Source organism: Larus michahellis, chromosome 2, assembly GCF_964199755.1.
Source record: "Larus michahellis chromosome 2, bLarMic1.1, whole genome shotgun sequence".
Lineage (NCBI taxonomy): Eukaryota > Metazoa > Chordata > Aves > Charadriiformes > Laridae > Larus > Larus michahellis.
The window spans coordinates 73,550,848-73,569,219 of NC_133897.1; the positions used below are offsets into that span (position 1 = coordinate 73,550,848).

Sequence of the window (18,372 nt, forward strand, 5' to 3'; positions counted from 1 at the left end):
TAGCAAGAACAAATTCCTGTCGGCCTGAGAAACTGCCCGTTGTGTGGCATTAGATGTAAAAAAGGACTTGAGCAACTCAGCTCACACATCCTTTCTCGTGCTGCATACGAAAGCTGTGGATGAGTCAGTATGGCTGAGTGGGAGAACCAGACAGGTCTGAATCACCACATTTTCCTCATCTCTGAGGCGCTATTATTTCCATGCAAATAATTTCAAGTGTCAAAGCTGTAGAAGAAGCCCAGTAGCGGTGATCGCAAACCTCATGCCCCAGAAGGAGCCAACTGGTTAATGAAAATTCACAGCCGCTTCATGTTTGAAGACAGTGATTTATGTAAAAGGAAATTAGCTAATTAATCTTAAAATCCTGGAATTTGAGAAGGATTTGGAGAGACAGTAAGCTCTGTTTCAGGATTTCACTGAACCTATGTATTATTCAGCTCTTTCCATTGTTGTTCAGACTGATGTATGAGAGGTTTGAGAAACGCAGCTGTGGAGTCTGTCAGGATAAATGTTAAAAAAGTCTGAGAAAGACCAGATTTTCTTTGAAGTACACAGAAGTAAGAAAGAAACAGTGTGGGATCCTGGTGCTCTATCAGATGTATCTTCATCTTTCTGTTGAGTTCAGCGGGCTCTAGATAGAAACCTCTGCAATATGTGGGAAGACACCGTCACACGTTTGGAAAGCAAATTGAGGACTTTTATCTGCTAAGTGTTATCTGTATCTGGAAGACCACCAACTTTCTGCATTTTACTTACGCCAACAGATAACAAGTATTTGCACGTCATGTATGCTTGATTGGTCCTTTTATAGCAGTTATATATCCTTTTATGTCTAGCACTTTCAACTTACTAGCTTCTTTAATAATAATAAAACTAAATAGAAAACTAAATAAAAGCTAAATTAAAATAATTAAATAAAATGTGAAAAGAATAAGGATTTCTGACTTTTACAATCTCAAGGTTTATTTAAGAAGAAACCAATATAGTTCTACAGAAATAACTTCATACAGTACATCAAATCCAACTGAGAAGCCAGTGTCAAATCTCTGCAAACAACCATATCAGAATTCTGTAGAAGAGCTGTTAAGTTAGGATTACTCACATAAAGCTGTACCTACATGTACATTGTACAGAGCTGCAAAACTTAACTGAAGTGTGCAAAAGGAACAGAATAGTGACTGCAACATTTTTATTAGTTTCCTGCTGGTTGCTATCATTTACAGAATTTAGCAACAAAAAAAGGATGTATGAGACTTGTATGTTTTTTTCTACATACAACTTTATGCTAATAACTTATTTCAGGCTAAGAAAATCATCAAGAAGGAACAAAATTATTCTCTGTGAGGGAAGTCTGCGTGTGTGTGTGTGTCTTCTTTGAAGGAAGCTTTGGCAACCTTAAGAATAAAATGCAAGCTCTCTTGACAAGGCTGGCAGGCTTGGAATTGGAAAGATCTGATATACAGAACATCGGAGGCTTCGCAGTTCAATATACACAGCCCAGGGAACCTTGGTCCTGGTTAGACACATCTTCAAAGCAAAGCACTTTGCTGCCGCCTTAACCTTGTTTGCATTGCACAAAAAAATCTTACCCAGATTTAATAGTACTTCAAGTCAGGAGTAACTGACAGCACAAGGGATGTGGATTTGAGCACAGATTCTGCTTTCACTTAGGTTTGCAGTCACCTACGTCTCAGTGAGGACATGGACTGCATTACCGAAAGGCTGGTTGCCCTTCATCGGCTTCCCTCAGCCCTCCTGGGTGCTCACAAGGACGGGCAAGTGTAGTGTTGTGGCCCTATTTCACACAATTGAGAAAGAATCGCACCCCGCTCCGGTACAAATGGCTGTGGGGTATGTCCCCAGAAGCCCCCACAACAAATGAGGGGGAACGCGGCGCCATTGCAGATGCGGCAATTCAGATTTGGCGTTGTAACATGTGCTTGGCTACTGGAGGACCGAGAGCTGGGTGCCATTCGCTCAGCTTAGCTCTGCAAAACTATGTTAACCTAACAGGAGAAAAAAAACAACCAAATCATTTAAAAAGTAGAGCAAGGAAAAATTCTCTCTAGAAAAACAATGGACTTAGCAGAGCGTAACAATTTTGCTCCCTAGCCCTTAATTCCCATTTTGTATGCCTTACTGAAAATTCCTCAAAACAATGACCTTACACAGATCTTCATAGAGTGGCTTGTGCCTACTAAAATAATAAAAGCTATATAATGACTAAATAGGTGTACAGCATCTATTTCTCTTCGACCCTCACACATTATCTATTTCTCTTCGACCCTCACATATTTACCTGGTTCCTGTAACCTGGCTACTTTCTCCGGGTTTATTATTATGCGCAGACAAGCAAATAAGTCAAGAAAGATGTTCCAAATTGCTCATCTTGGGAACATCACCTATAAACAGGTTTGAACGGCTGATTGAGAGCCCCAACGCAATCTTTGTATTTTCAAGAAAGGTAATACCGCTGTGGTTATTTGACAAATGGATCTGGATCGTGTTTCAATTGTCAGAAGCCAAAGAGGATCCTTCTCCTTCGCTTCAGCGCTAATAGTGCATGGAAAGCAAAACATGCTTAACTGGCGGCGATCCTTCCAGCGTCTGTGCTTTTTGTAATAAAGAAGTGTTTGCTGTGAGATGGTAGCAGGGGAAAAAAAAAAAAAAAAGCAACACCTCTTCCCAGAGTATCGGAAAGGAGTGCTGGCTTTCCAGGGCTGATTTTTCGAACACTGGTGGATCACCTTTGCAACACTGTCCCTGGCACGTTTCCAGGAGTCGTATATAAGGAAAGGTTTTTAATGTCTTTTGTCTTTTCTTTCCCTTTCCTTTTCCCTTTCCTCTCCTCTCATTCTTTCCTCCCTTTCCTTCCTTACCCTTCTCTTCTTTTCTCCTAGGAACTGGTAAAAAAGACAATATATGGAAAAAACATCATCTTTATTCTTACTTGTAAGTTGGAATCAGGATGTTACATAATTTATTTTTTTTAAGAGCGAGATAGACAGCCGTGCAACTGTGGGGCACTCACCGGAGCCACCCTGCTTTCAGAGCAGCTGATCTGAGCAGATCCAGGGCAGAGATTCACCTCCATAAGAACAAGCTCCGCGCAAATCCCTGTGGGGCCCAAGGGTGCTGCGGTCCTTGGCTGGTCCTGGGTCAACCTGGCAGCCCCCAGGTCAGTAGAAGATGCCCATCTTTCATCCCGGACAGGGGCAAAGGTGGGAAGAGCAGGAGTTTGCTCTTCTGTGTGTTGGATTTCACTTCTCAGTCCTTCCAACATGAACCAATGTCCCAGTAAAGCCAAAGAGACATGATCATAGAATCACAGAAACACAGAATGGTTTGGGTTGGAAGGGACCTTAAAGATCATCTAATTCCAACCCCCTGCCATGCGCAGGGACACCTCCCACTAGACCAGGCTGCTCAAAGCCCCATCCAGCCTGGCCTTGAACACCTCCAGGGATGGGGCATCCACAGCTTCTCTGGGCAACCTGTTCCAGTGTCTCACCACCCTCATAGTGAAAAATCTCTTCCTAATATCTAATCTAAATCTTCCCTCTTTCAATTTGAAGCCATTAGCCCTTGTCCTATCACTACATGCTCCTGTAAAAAGTCCCTCTCCAGCCTTCTTATAGGCCCCCTTTGGGTACTGGAAGGCTGATGTACGTAAAGGGGGCAAACGAGCGACTGCCTGCTATGGGATGGGTGGTGGGGACCTTGGCTGGGCATCCCAGCTGGCCAGGTGTGGTGGGGGACCTCCCTGGGAGCCACAAGCCAGGGTGCGACGCTATGCACAGCCGGTGCCGGGGTTCAGGGCAGCTCCCCCCGTGCTTTAGGACGTGGCATCGCTGGGGAACTGAAGGCCAACGGGCACGACCACCTCACGCCAGTTTGCCGCCGTGGCTCTCCCACCTCTCCTGCGCCTTTACCGGGCGTGACCCCCACCACCACGGCCCCTCCCGCGGGGGAAGAGCCGGCTGCTTTCCCGTGCCCGTCGGCGCGGCGGGGGGAAGGTACCTCGAAACCCAGCCGCCAGGCGGAGGGGAAAGCCCCTCGGACAGCACCAGCGGGGCGAGGGCTGCCGCGGTACCGCCCTCCCCCCAGCTCCAGACCCGCGGTTCGCCTGGCGGGGCGGGGCGAGGCGGCGCCCCATCGGCTCCCCAGGGGGCGCCCCGCCGGTGCCGGTATCGGGGCGGGGCCGAGGGCTGGCGGCTGCCAATGGTGGAGAGGGGGCGGGGCCAGGTGCGGGCAGTGGCCAATGGCGGAGCGGGGCGGGGCAGGAACACCCGGGAGGTGACAGCGAGGCCCCGCCCTCCCCGCGCCGAGCGGGCGCCGGCGGCGACCATGGCAGAGGAGCGGCGCTGAGCTCCGCGCTGCCGCCGCCTCCTGCGCCGGGGGAAGGCGGTTATCCGTCCGGTAAGGGAGGGCAGACGCCGGCGCCTCCGCGGGGGCGTGTGTGATGGTGCGGGCATGGCGGGGCAGCCGGCGGCCGCGGCGCTGCTGAGGCGGGGGGCGGCTGGTCCCGGCCCCGGTGGTGGCGGCGGCAGCCAGCGGGGGCTGCCTCCTTCTCCCGCCCGCCCGGCGGCCGCCTCCCCCCGCCCCGGCCGGCGCTGAGGGAAGGAGGGAGCGCCTCGCCTCCCCTCGCCGTGCCGCCTCGCCTCGCCCCTCGCCGCCGCCGCCATGCTGCCCGGGGTGGGGGTGTTCGGCACCGGCCTGACGGCGCGGGTGATCGTGCCGCTGCTGAAGGCGGAGGGCTTCGCCGTGAAGGCGCTGTGGGGCCGGACGCCGGAGGAGGCGGAGGAGCTGGCCAAGGAGATGAGCGTCCCCTTCTACACCAGCCGCATCGACGAGGTGCTGCTGCACCAGGACGTCGACTTGGTCTGCGTCAACTTGCCGCCGCCGCTCACCCGGCAGGTCGCCGTCAAGACCCTGGGTGAGTCGGGGGCGACCGGGGAGAGGGGCATGGGCGACCCCGTTCCGGGATCGGGCTCGCCGCGGGCTGTCTGGAACGAAACGCCGCCTCAGCGCGGAGTTTTACCCCCGCCACCATCTTCCCCGTTCATTTGGACGGGGGTGCCCGGCGCTCCCCGGCTGTAGCAGGCCGAGGGGGGGCGGCGGCGGCGAGGGTGGGTAGGGGGCGATGTCGCTGCGGCATCCCGTTGTGACATCCGTCCCCGCCGGTGTGGTCCCCGGCGGCGGGCACCCGGCCCTCCCGGGATGCTGGGGCAAGCCTGGGCAGGGCCGGGCCTGACAGCCAGCCCACGCAGCGTGGGAGGGAGCGGGTGTCATCCGGGTGACGGTAACAAGGGGAAAGTCAGGCTGAAAAAAGGAGAAAAATCATCGTCCTGCCCGCGTTTGGCCGGCGCCTGGGCAGGGGAGCGGGGAGCCGAGCACCGCTGCCGGCGTGGGGGCACCCACGCTGCTCGGGGTGGGGGGCTGGGGGCGTGCCGGGGCTGACCCCCCCGGCTGCAAACTAGGGGAGGGAGGCAGGAAACGGTGAGAGCAAAGGAAACGTTTTTACACTGGAGGTTTAATTAAGATCACGTACAAAGGGAAGGAGCGACTGAGAGAGTAGGCATGCACTGGTGTAAGCTTCTGGCTTTCTCCAAGTCTGAGCTCCGCTCTCTCAGCTTCCTGATCTCTGGTCCTTAAACACTTGTTTTCTGATGGATTTTAGGGGGAGTAGCCTCCGGAGCATGGAAGTCTTAATTTATCCCTACGAGTATAGGTGGGAAAAGGTAGAAGTGTCGGGGAAAGGCTGTGAGTCCTGGCTGAGGCTGGCGAGGCAGGGTGGCTGGTTGCGGCTCCGGGGCTGCAGCTCTGTGGGCTGATCGCTATCGCTTTCAGCCTCACAAATGCGTGTGGCATGTCCTAGTGCTACATTGCTACCGGCGTACTCATTAGAATTAGTTACCATTCAGATGCTGCTAATATCACAGCCAGCCAGTGTTTTCAACCTTGAAAATTAAGCAGTTAAGAGAGTTAAGGCAGTACCTTGAAAACCTTAAGTACAGTGCAGACATTTGTCTGGAAGCGTTGCTCAGTGTTACTTTCTGTGCTTTGAAATGCTTGTCTTTGGGTCAGAGCGTTTCTTGTCTTTTATAATACACTTTTGACTTTTTTTCAAGGTACAACACTTGCACCAGAAGCCTGACTTGGTTGCCAGAATGCGGTGTGAATGAATTTGTAATGTAGAAATAGGTATTCCACAAAACATAAATAAAAGGCAGTATCAAGGTAACAAGGTTTCACGTTTGACACACATGAATTTGGCGACAATCGTGTCAGCTTTCCTGTGACACGCTTTCCTGCAGGTGTTGCTTGTGGAAGTGCCCCGGCTTCTCTGTGTCCTTAGAGGTAGAATCCCACGAGGTTTCGGGCAGACATGAGACATCTGGTACAAGAACAAAATTTGTCAAATAATAAGGAAATGCAATTGATGTGATTTTTCCAGAGGGCTTAACATAATACCGTGTTTTGTCCCTCTCTGAATATTTGCAGCTAAAGAAGAAAAAAATCTGTTCCCAAATGTGCTGAATTTATGAATGATGCTGACAGTTAATGTAGCTGAGATGTTACTGATAACTTGCTGATGCAATCTGCTATCAACAGACTGGAGAGGAAAAAAAAAAAAAGGTGTTTTCTCCCTGTTCATTAGTACGGTACCATTCTCATTTCCCTTTCACCTCTAGTTAATTTGGTTTCCTCCCATTCCTCAAGGGTTGTTATTTGTATGTTGCAGGGGCAGTGAAATGTGAGTGAAAATGTATGGAAGGGTCATTAAGCAGGGATTAAACCTGTTACGAGGTGATAATGTACGCCATGGTAATTTTTTTAGTGTATTACTTAAAGGATTATTATTTACAGAAATATCTCTTGGACTATAAATAACTCTTCCCCTGGCTATTTCAGAGTTACATTTTTACTGTTTGGTTGTTGTGTGGGCTTTTTGTTTGTGTTGGTTTTGGGGGCTTTTTCGGTAATTCAGGCATTGGATCTGTAACAATGAAAGTTCTTGCATGTTCACACAGGCGCAAACAGGGGGCTAGAGCAGTGGTTCCCAATCTGCTGAGAGGAATACCTCCCCCCGGCAGCTCCTTCTCCTCGTCCTGCTTGGGAACTGCTGTGCCCTGGAGTGATTATTTTGGTTTAATCACTGAATTTTCTGTTTTGAGGGAACGAGTGCAATTCCATTCATCAAGTAGGGGTTTCAAAAGCCTCTGATAAGCAAGGGCAACATTGTACAGATTGAGGAAAGCCGAAGCTGGAAAAAGGTTCCTTACTATGATAAGGAAAGGATGTGGGTCTAACCTTTTTTTTTTTCCCTCTTTTTTTCAACTTGATTTTGTGGTTTTTTGTTTTCTTTTTTTTTTTTCCTTCCTCTTGAGATTTCACACAAGAAACGTTATGCAGCAGCTAGTGATAGGACATAGACAGGGATATCAGAGGTTTTACTCATAGATGGAGGCTTCAGGAGGTTTAAACACAATGTCCTGCATGGCAGCAGAGAAGGTTCAGACATGAGTTATTTGTTAATATGCCCAGGTCTGGCTTCCATGTGAGAGGAGGCATATCTGGCCTGGGAAGAGACAGGGACCAACTTTTCTTCTGTACCTGCGTTTTATTTTGAATTGGCTTGTTGTCAGTTTAACCTTGTTGGGGAGGTTTCATTATTAAAAAGTAAAAGCCCAAGGAAGCAGTTGGTGGTGTTTCTGTCGCCCATCTAGAGCTGCGTTTACACTGTGAATTTGTAGCGTGTTCAAATCCACTCTGGCCTATTTCTGATGTGGTCTCTGGAGGTGAAGGTGGGGTGAAACAGGTGTCCCTGCAGCTGTGTTTAACTCAGACCACGCGATGGGAAAAACTCAGTTGCTTTGTTTTCACTGGTACATCTGACATGTAGATGTATTGCTGCTTGAAACATGTTTTTGGCACGGTAGCCCTTCAACCGCTATTAAAACACAAATGTGTGAATACACGCCCCAGCTGAGGAAGTCCCCAGACTGTGGCTTCCTGGAAGCTGTTGGGGGCAGAAAATGGGAGAAAAATGGCTTTAAACTTGCCCTGTTAACTTTTCCTCTAAGCCTCTGGTGCTCATCTCTGTTAGAAACAGGATCCTGAGCTGGGTCTGACTCTGTATGGCAGTTTTCTTAGGAGCTAGACCGATGTTGGGCAAGTCTCTGGAACAGACCAAGTTCAAGAGAGAATTGGAAACCAGGCTGGTTTGGACAATGACTGAAAGCACGAATAAAACCCATGGTGTTTTATGTGAAATATGCTGATGGCCTCTGTCACTTCTGTGTGAAGGGAATCAAATTCCTTGTTTGCTTCTACAAAGTGGGGCTGATCGGCCCTTTCTCTTTCCTGCCTCCGGTCTATTCTGCTCACTCAGGAGCTCTTTTGTTTATTGGTGTTTGTGCTTGTTCCCTGTAGCATAATGCAAAACTAATGTCCTGACTGACTTGCTGCTTGGTGGTCAAGAAAGATCAATGTCTGAGTGTTTAGGTAAGCACAGAAAATAGTCCTAGTGTTGAATAAGGGCATTTTCCCTTCTCCCTGAGCTGAAAAGTTTGGCATGTTTGCTAGAAGTGGTCTGCTTTTCCCCTGCCTGCATGCATTGGCAATACAGTCGTATCCCAAGCCCGATCAGGCATGGGAGATGTGTTTGCATACAAGGGAAAAATGTGTTCCCATAGTGCCTATTTGTGCTTAGCATCAGAAGAGTTGCTGGCACAGACAATATGATACGACCCTCCACTTAGTTCAAAACTGTCAAGACATGACTTTTCACAGTGTAATCCCTCCCCCTTGTTCAATTAAATATGACATTCTTCAGATCCTGACTGAAACGGTTGCCCTGTGTGACTAAATAGCTGCCACATCAGGTGAAGTGACTTACTGCAGCTGGTGCTGAGAAGTCCTTGACACTTCAGCTCGAAGTAGAAGGGGAAGGCACAAACATTTCTATGTGCCTTGTCCTGTTGGTGATTGAGTCAACTCAGCTAAAGAGGATTTTTTTCCTGAGATTCATGTAAGTGTTTCTGGGGAGCAAATGTTTTGCTTTTGTGAAGAATCAAGTACCAGATGTTTTTAATGCATGTCCCTGGAGATGTTACCCTTAATTCTATTTACAGTGGTTTTGCTTACTCTTTCATCTTAAGTTAAAGATGGGAAGATGGAGCTGTGTGTTGAATATTCACTGCACGTGTTCACAACCATGTCTACATAGTATTACTTTTAAAAATGTTTATATTGTAGTAGTGCATGGTAGGAGTCTGTTCTGCTTGGGGACTATACAGAATATGACTTTCCCAGCCCTCCAGAGGCTGTTCCCCTTAAGGAGTACTTAAATTTGTTGGCTGACCAGTGCTGCTTCTGTACTTGATTGGGGTCATGAGGGAGCATCTTTAGAGAGAAATGTACATAGTACTGCTCAGATCCACACCTTCTGCCTCCCCCCCCCAGCCCCTTCCCAGGAATCACGGCCATCACACAGGCTTGCAATATGGGCCAGCTGCCCGGACAATGTTTTTGATAACCCCTCATTAAAGCATTGGCAATACATCTTTTGATTAACTCCTGAAGTGGGAGGAACATCAGCTATAGAGAAATAATTCACAGATCTGATGCAGCTCTAATTAATTTCTATGTTCCTCTGCACCTATGCAAATCAGGCAGAGGTTACAGGGTTGTAGCAGTGGATGGAACTTGGTCCAGAGTTTATAAAGTGGTTAGGATCCTTTGGGATGAGATGCTCTATTAAGGGAAAACATTATCATGATTATTTATTATTAATAGCAATGTAATATCTGTCCTGCAATATTGAGTTTAAATTTGAGCTAACAGCAGTGACTTTCAGCAGAACATGGTCTTGTACTTGGAAGGCAGATGACTTTGCAGCATATTAAATGTGAATTATGGTCATCTTATTGCAAAAGAAAAAGTCAGATGAAGTGCTGTCTATCTTTAATCAGCAGAGCTAGCAAAGGCTGTGATGCCTTTTTTGCACGTTTGAGAAAGTCAGTCAGAAGAGCCTCCTGGCAATCGGCTGCAAGTCTTCTTCCTACTTGAGTGATGATGGTATACCACAGAAAATGACACCTATCTCTTCCATTGTCCTTTTCAGTACTGCAGGCCTTTAATTCCAGTGTTGTTCCTGTAAAACTCCTACAGAGATACTGTGGGATTGGGCCTCTGAGACAGCTAAGGTAAAGACCACTGTTCAGGTGCTGGTTAAAAAACAAAACAAATAAAAAAAAAAATCCCCAAACAAACCCCTTGTTTCCTTTCTGGCCGTCATATCAAAGGCACTTTTTCATTTTCCCCCGTTGTTCTGTCTGAAAATAACCATCAGTTCTGTTGTTACAGTGGTAGGGTTAGTTGGATGCCCAGTACGGACCAGACTTTGGATACTGGGTCACTGAGCTCATGCTGCGATGACACACCCAAATTTGCATAGACTTAAGGAGCAGCCGGTTGCGGTTGAAGTGGTTGTATGAAATCATGTCAGGCATGAAGACCATCATTGCGATCCTGTATCTGGTTGGGTCAGTTTGTGTTGCTGCAGTCTCCTCCATACTGTTTTAAAACAGAGTACCTGGCCTCGGGGATCCCTAAAGGCTGCAAAGACGAGTTGCTGTGTTGCTGTCTCTGATCCAACATGGGCAGTTGATGCCGGGTGGGATGAAGCTCTTGGGTCCACTCAACTGGAGGCTGTAGAGATGTGGAGAGCAGCAGCGCTCTCAGTTTAGAGACTTAAGGTCCGTCAGCTTTCTGCTCATTTGTCAGAGGTTACCGTGCTCTGTAGGCAAGTTGGACAAAACAAATACGTGCCCAAGCCTTCAGCTGTCCTGTGATTTTAACAGCAAAATGGGATGCCAGAGCATTGACACTCTCCTTCCAGCTGCTTGGGTGCCGGGGGTCAGGCCTTTGGTGCAGGAGGAGCGAAAGAAGCAAGGGTGGCACTGGCCTCTGCCACTGCTGGCATTTGATCCGTCGCACTTTGTTAGGCAGAGCCCGTAGTCAGGGTGGTGATATTGTGATGAGAAATCTGACTTTCTTTTAAATACACAAGTCGGAGAGGGCTTTCGTCTTGTTTTTAGTCTTTATGTAGGCAAGTCCTTAAGGCCTCTGTCTGTTTCACTGCACGTTGAACACTATTCTTGTGCTTTTGTGGTCTTATACTGGTGTTACATTGGTGGCAAACACAGCTATTTTTCCTGTCATCTGTGGTACTGGAAGAACTCAGCTCTTCAAAGATTAGTGCACACTAGTGCTGTTTCCATTGCAGGTTCTTACAGGGCATCCTTGTCAGTGTTAACAGCAACACATGAGTATTGGCAGTGCTGTAATGTCTTGATTTGGTATTGAAAATGGCTTAAAGAGTGAGGTAGCTCTCTTAGGTGTGGCTTCTGGTGTGGCTGATGAAGATTTGACTAATGCATTGTTAGCTAGGAAAGGGCTGGAAATAGTAAAATCATCTCCCGTGAACAAAGCAGGCATTACTGCATTGCTGCTAAAGGTGTAGGCATGTGTCTCTAGCCTAATGGCTGCGCTAGTGAGGATCTCCTTTTGTATTTCTCTTGCTGGCACAGTTGGTAGAGTGGATATCACATAAACAGCATCTTGTGCAACTATTTTTTTGGTTTAAATGGCACAACTGTGCCGTGGATGCTGTAACACAAAGAGATGATGTGTAGCATAGCTTCCTTCTAGGAGAAGATGAGAGAAGGTCCTGATAAAGGCTGTGTTTATACTGTTAGAGCTGTGCCTAGGCTAAGTATTGTAATTATTTAAATTCTGGGGTAAATTATTGCATCCCTATAACATGGGAAACGGCAGAAAACATCTTTTATTATTGTGCTTCTTTTTTGCATAGCTTTGTGCCTTCATTCTAACAAGCAGTGGTCGCCATAGCACCTGCTGTGGTACTGAGCCATCTGATCCCTCTTCAACAGACCTTCCCTCCATGACTTTTTCTTGTTTCTGGGTGCTGGGATTTGTGCTGCTGGGTGCTCAGTGGTGTAAGTAGAGGACAGTGAACTTTGAGTGGCAGCTCTGCAGACGAAGGAATTGTGTCCTGCTTCTGTTGTTCCAGGTTTTGGAAAAATATTCAATAATAGGGGAATTAAGGAAGAATGTGTAGATAAATGTGAAGAAAGGAAAATACGTTGGACTAAATTTTCAAACTTCCCACTGTTGCCTCTTTTTTCTCTCTCTTTTTTTTTTTTTCTTCCTTAAAGCCCTCTCATGCCTGAGATTGACACTACATGACAGAGAGGTTTGCTGTATGACTCCAGACATGAATAGTCATGCACAGACCCTGATGGAGGCAGGGTAAAAACTGCAAGATGCTAAATATGTTGTTCTGTCCGCTTTTGTTAGACAACTAAGTAGATTGTGTTGAAGCATATTACAATTTACTGACCTTTCTTTGTATGTGCAATAGATTTTGCCCATTTATCAACAGCGGTGGCAGAACACTGAGGATGAAAATGGAGTTAAATTTCTAGGACAGTCAAGATTGGTGTTTTTCACAGGCCACTGCAATGCAACACCACCCTTCACTGTTAATATCAGTTTGCCACAGCGTTATCCGGAGTTGCTATGAATTGTTCTGGTTTCCTCAAACCACCAAAGCAGAAGCGTTTACCCTGCTGCTTTTTGTTTATTGCTCATATAATAAACTCTTAGCTTGTAAGAGTGAGCTCTCAAAGTCAGGGACTTAATTTACAAGGTCAGCGTGCATGCAGGTAACAAAAAATGATTTCAGGTCTTAAGTCGTGATTTAAACAAATTGATTTAAATGGCTGTGTAATTAAACAGGAACAATCCCTCATGTTTCCTAAATTGATTTAAGGCCTGGTCTGCACGTAGGTTTTTGTACCAGTATAATTATGACTGCAAGGGGTATGATTTCTTTAATGTAATAATTGCTGCGTAGCCATTAGAAGTCCAGCTGTTGTGACTCCTGGCTTGAACGCTGCTCTGCTGGCATAATGGCGTCTGTATTTGGTACAGGCTATTCCCACTCCTGTGCAGGCAGAAACTGTCGGTTGCATATACGTTTAGAGCATCCAGCTGGTATAAATATGTCTGCGTTACTGGTGTAGACCGGCTCTAGTTGTATTGGTACAGTTGTACTTTGTGTAAAGGTGGTTGATGTGTTAATTTAGGTGGTTTATGATTGTGGACACTGGGAGGAATCCTCGTGGGCTTTTGGGTCACTGTGAGTTTGGAGACCTTTGAGCAAAAGTCCCCGAAAGGTCTAAAGAGTTTTTTCTGTGGTTGTTCAGGAGCTGGCAATGCTAAGAATATGGTGGTGAAGAGCAGAGGAGGCTGGGCCTCGCTGCACTGCACAGCTGGCACTGAAGACCAATGTCAGACAAGACTCATGCACCTGGCAAGTGTAAGCATAATTATCCTTGAGCGCTGCGGATGCCTCTCATAGCTGCCTTTCCAGATGGTGGAACTGGCATCCAGGATAGCATAAACACCAGATCTTATTAATACACAGGTCTGCAGTCTGACCCACAGGGTAACAGGAATTTTAGGGAATCGTGAAGGATGAGAGTTTACACTCCCCCCCTCCCCACTTCTCCTTTGGAAAGAGATAATAGCATCCTTTGTTTTAGTACAGTCAGGGCTAATGATGACAGTTGTTATTTATCAGGCCTAACTCCTAAGTATGAGCCTGGTGAAAAGCACAGAAAATGAGAACGTGATGTGAGGGGCTTGGTTGGTAGTAATATAAGAATAAACACAATGATTTCACACAAGGAGTAAAATTACTTTCATCGTTTGCTACCGTGCCAGAGTTTAACCTCAGGGTGAAAACCGGTGCCTTCAATTCCATCGCAGCAGCAGTCACAGCTCTAGTGAAGCAGATGGGGATAAAAAAAGGTAGCAACTTTGTTTTGCATTCTGATGTTTCCATGGCTTTTATCAGCAATAAAGACCCTTGTTTTGGCACTTCCTTGCAGTGAATGTTTGGCAGTCTTTAGCTCTTCCATCTGGCCATTTTTTGCCAGGAAATGCCCAGAAGGGAGGTCATGGTTGAATTAAATACTGTCTCTAGGGTACTGGGCTTCACATGGCTAATGAGAAGCCTTAGTATAGAGAGCTTTTCAAAATCCAAATAGTCAAGCAAGGAGAGAGAACTATAAAAATAGTAGCTATCCTTTCTGGGCTGGAGTGGTGTTGCTTAAAACTGCGAAACCGAAGGCTAGACAGAGTACTTGGAATTCTTTCTCATGGTGTCTATACGTATGCATTATATATAGTACCATATATGTATAAAAATTAAAGAAACAACGGTAAGGTGAAAAATATATAAATTAAAAATTCCTGGAAGTCCCTCCCCTTCCTTTACTTCCTCAGCCCATAAAAGACAATGCAACTGTTACTGTTTCGTGTGGGGATAGGAAAGGGGAGAGAGAATAGCCCGGAGAACATCTGGAACAGTTGCACCCAAGCTTGTGCATGTTAAAATAAATTCCAGAAATGTGCCTGAAAGACGCATGTAAAAGCTTGGATTCTGATGTCACTTGCGCCGCTGTAAATGCTAGGAAAGCTCTACTGGATCAAAGGAAATATTTGAAATTTATGGTGACGTTACTGAGAACAAGTTGTGACACAAAAGAAAAACTAACCACGCAGCAGGGAGAGGAGCCTGGCCTTGCAGATCTGTGTCCTCTTGGCAACGGCATCTCTGTCAATTTAGGAAATGATTGGTGGGAGTCTTGGGACATGGCTCTGCAAACCTTTGCTTACTTCAGTAGTCTCCTTGAAGAGAAATTCCCTGATTCTTTGCAGGGAATGTTTGTCAGGCGCAATAATTCATGTAAGTAGGAATTTGCTTGCAAACTGCTTTTGTACCGGTTCGTCAAAAATGAAGATATAGCTACATCCGTGCAATTCCACAGCTCAATACGATTATGTTTCTATAACGTGTTATGGCAGCATGTCTGCAGGAATAAAAAATATGATGGAAAATATTTGGAGCAGAGGTGCTTAGAAATGTTAGCCATAGCCTTCAAAAGTCCATCACTAGCTGAGCGTGATGGAGCTTGCAGAACTCTTTTGTGACTTGCTGCTTGCTTTGAAGGGACTTGGCAATTTAGTGTTGTGAAAGATGCTTTGTGGTTAAACAGTATGAGATGCCCTGATAAAGACTCATTTCTTGGGCAGAGCACTAAGCAGCACTCCCTGATTCTAGTTTGTGGAAACAAGATACAGCGTTATCCAAATACATGAGAAGGTGTCCTGAATTTTGTATCCTTCATTAAGAGGTGGGACTTATTATTCATGTATCTGTATCACGAGATGCTCAGTTTGCACAGGTGACATCTGTGCTGAACTAGCCAAAGTACATTTGGACGTGGTCTATGACTGTTGGCATAGCTTGAGAAGAACCATGGACCTGAAATGTAATTCTGGCTATAATTTTTACTGGACCCCACCATCTAACCATTAAGAAGAAATACTTTGATTCACTGGATGCCTAAAATGACAAAAGTCTGTGTTCACAAGTCATCCCACTTGTATCTCATTAGTGCTGATCTGTTTGCTTGTGAGATTTGATGCTAGCTAGCAGATTTATTTATGCCTTTGATTATAGTGCTGTCTCGCAGCTCTTCGTATAAATTTAATTTTGTGGGTACTGGGATTGTCGTTGTTTGAAATTACAGATTTGTTCACATAGGCAAAGGTGATCCTTCACAAGGCCTGATGTGCACAGATGTTTTGGCAGCTGCTGAGAACCATACCTGCTGCCATCTGAGTGCAGAGAGACCCGAGCCCTTACGTGTCACGTGGGGACAAAATTGTTGCATTTGTACCCTTGGTGCATGCGAGACTCCTATCTGCTCTAAGCAAGAGTGGCACCATGAGAATAGGCTTGAGGGTTTTTGTCCTGAGCTTTCATTTGCCGTAAGGTAGGTTTTGTGCTTTAATTAGATTGCATTTACCAGACTTCCTGAAGCTGGTTTCATTTTCAGGGCTCCCAAAACTGCAGATTGGGGATGGGAGAGCACGGGGGGATTAAGAGACTTACTGAAGCTTGTGTGTGAAACTGGTGACAGGGACAGAGAAGCTGGGTCCTCTGGTGTCTGCTCTTCTTTCACCATGGGACCCATTGTGGCTGAACGCTGGGTGGATGGTGATCATGACAAATGTCTCTGGGCTGCCGAAAGAGGACTGATCTCTGTCACTCTGGCCAGGGCTCTTCCCTGGATGGTCGTGCAGGTGGTCTAAAACCAGGGTGGGAAGAGAGGAGTGGGGACAGCACAGGGGAACCTGATTCCCAGTTGAAAACAAGCTCTACGCTCGATCTTTGGTGTCCCTTCTTAACGTGGATGGGGCAACTTGTGAAGGAATTGCAAGGAGGGACTCCCTTCTCCGGGGAAGATTCATAGCTGGGATTGAGTGATCCGTATCTGTGTCAAGTTTGAGGATTGTATCTGGCACTGAATATTCTGTGGGTTATTAATGTGAGTAATCATCTTTCCAGTGTTGGAGCTTTATTTAACAGATGCTGCAAAAATCTTATTAAGCCAGCTTGCTATGAGCAGTGATGGCTCAGCAGCTGGGAGACTTGTGTATTTATTTTTAATGAAGTATGGAGTTTGTCTTTAGTGTATGTTATGGCCCTCTGCACGCTGGGAAACCCTTTAGCAAGCAGGCAGGGCCTTTCCGTGCTGACTGGAGCAACTGCCTTTTTGGAAGACATACAATAGCGTACAGATAAATAATGCGGGTTGCAAATACAATGTTGAGCATCAGCTTAAGCCGATGGGAGCAAGTTCAGATTTGCAGCTGCTGTTAGGAGGTGCTCAAGCGTAGGAACATACGAAGTCTGGACGTTATTTTTTTTATTCCTGTAGAACGCTTGACTAGGGCCTCCTGCATCAGGCAGAATCATCCAAGAGCACTGGGTGAAAGCGAGTGGGGTGCTGGTTGTTACTGGAGCTGTCATGTACCGCCTCGGCATAATCGTGCTAATAAGGAACTTGTGCTAGATGGAATTGCACTGTACTGGGCCACGTGTGGTGTCTTTCCCTTTCTGGCTACATCACGTTTCAGTGCATTTCACCAAGTCAGTGAATACCAGGGTATTTGAAAAAATTTCCTTTGCTTGGTGCTGAAAAGAAAATTGTGGGGTGATGCTTTAGCTGATGAATTGGATTTTGGCAAATCAAAGTTTTGCTGGAAGAGTTTTAAAAGTAATGCAACAAGTATGATATTAACTAACCTTGTGAGCTTTCCAGTGTAATGAACAAAGAGTGGATTTTGAGGCTCTTGCTTACTTTGGGGAGGAATTACTCGCACCTCCTTTCACTGAAAAGGGTGCATCAAAGAGCTAACGGTACAGGAGGTGCTTGCCCTGTAAGGTTCATTTGATAGCACAGAAATATAAGAAACTGTTGGGTTGTTTTTTGGTTTGGGTTTTTTTTTTGGCTAAAGAATAGATTTTACCGAGATACTGAGGACATGGCTTTGGCCCTCTATTTGAGAGGACTGTGTTTTCAGAGTCCTGCTAGCAGATAGTATCGATGCTGATAAAGTTTCCTGGTCAGAAGTGTCAGGTGTTTGCACTGCAGCTCTGGACCAAGGCAAGGATGATGGATATTTCTAGGTTTTTATAACTGTCTGTGTGGTCTAAGTATGCTAGCCTAAATTCTGTATGGATTGTGTGGTGATAATAGCTGGGAACTCTTGAGTGTAGGAACCAAGAAGATCACAGGGATTATGCTCTTGTGATTGAGTGTAAATATATGTATATATTCTTCGTTTGTGTATCAAAAATCTCTAGAACAAACTTCAGATGGGCTTGTGCTGTGGCAATAGGCTTGTGAAGTTGCGACAACTGTTAATGCAGGAAACACTGAGTGTATTGTGCTCTTTGGGTCCTGCCAGCAAATAAAAATATATGAATTTGTAGTTGACTATTGTTCATTAAATACCTGTCTAGTAATAAGATTACATTTTCAGTCTCTCCTTTCTTTCTTTTTCTCTCTATCTGTTATTTTATTCCTGGATTTACCTAGCACTGTAAAGCCTGTTTGGGCCTGAAACTAATACTAGGGAAATTAAAGGTGTGGGTAACTGTGCCACTTCAATTTGCTTGCAGCAAACAGTGGGTGTAACTTCTTGAGAGGGAAAAAAAGAATGGCCACAGAGAAAGAGAAGTCAGAAAATTAGCTTCAGACTAAGATAGACTCTGTAGCTCTTATTGGAGAACTGTGTACCACCAGCCTCTGTCCTGATTTAATGCAGCTGTGCGGTCCCAGTCTCTAAACCTGTAATTACAAGACTATGAGAGATGAATTGATGTGGACACTAGTTAGGATATTAATTAAAATACCATGA

The 18,372-nt window shown here is 46.1% G+C and overlaps 1 protein-coding gene across 1 annotated transcript in view; it reads left to right on the forward strand.

Moving 5' to 3' along the window:
* The first annotated feature begins 4,339 nt into the window (after positions 1 to 4,339).
* GFOD1 (Gfo/Idh/MocA-like oxidoreductase domain containing 1) overlaps positions 4,340 to 18,372 on the forward strand; it is a 75,082-nt gene continuing 61,049 nt past the window's right edge. The window contains exon 1 of the mRNA XM_074575911.1: positions 4,340 to 4,936. Within this exon, the coding sequence (XP_074432012.1) occupies positions 4,684 to 4,936 (253 nt within the window). The 5' untranslated portion in view covers positions 4,340 to 4,683. The remainder of the gene's footprint in view (positions 4,937 to 18,372) is intronic.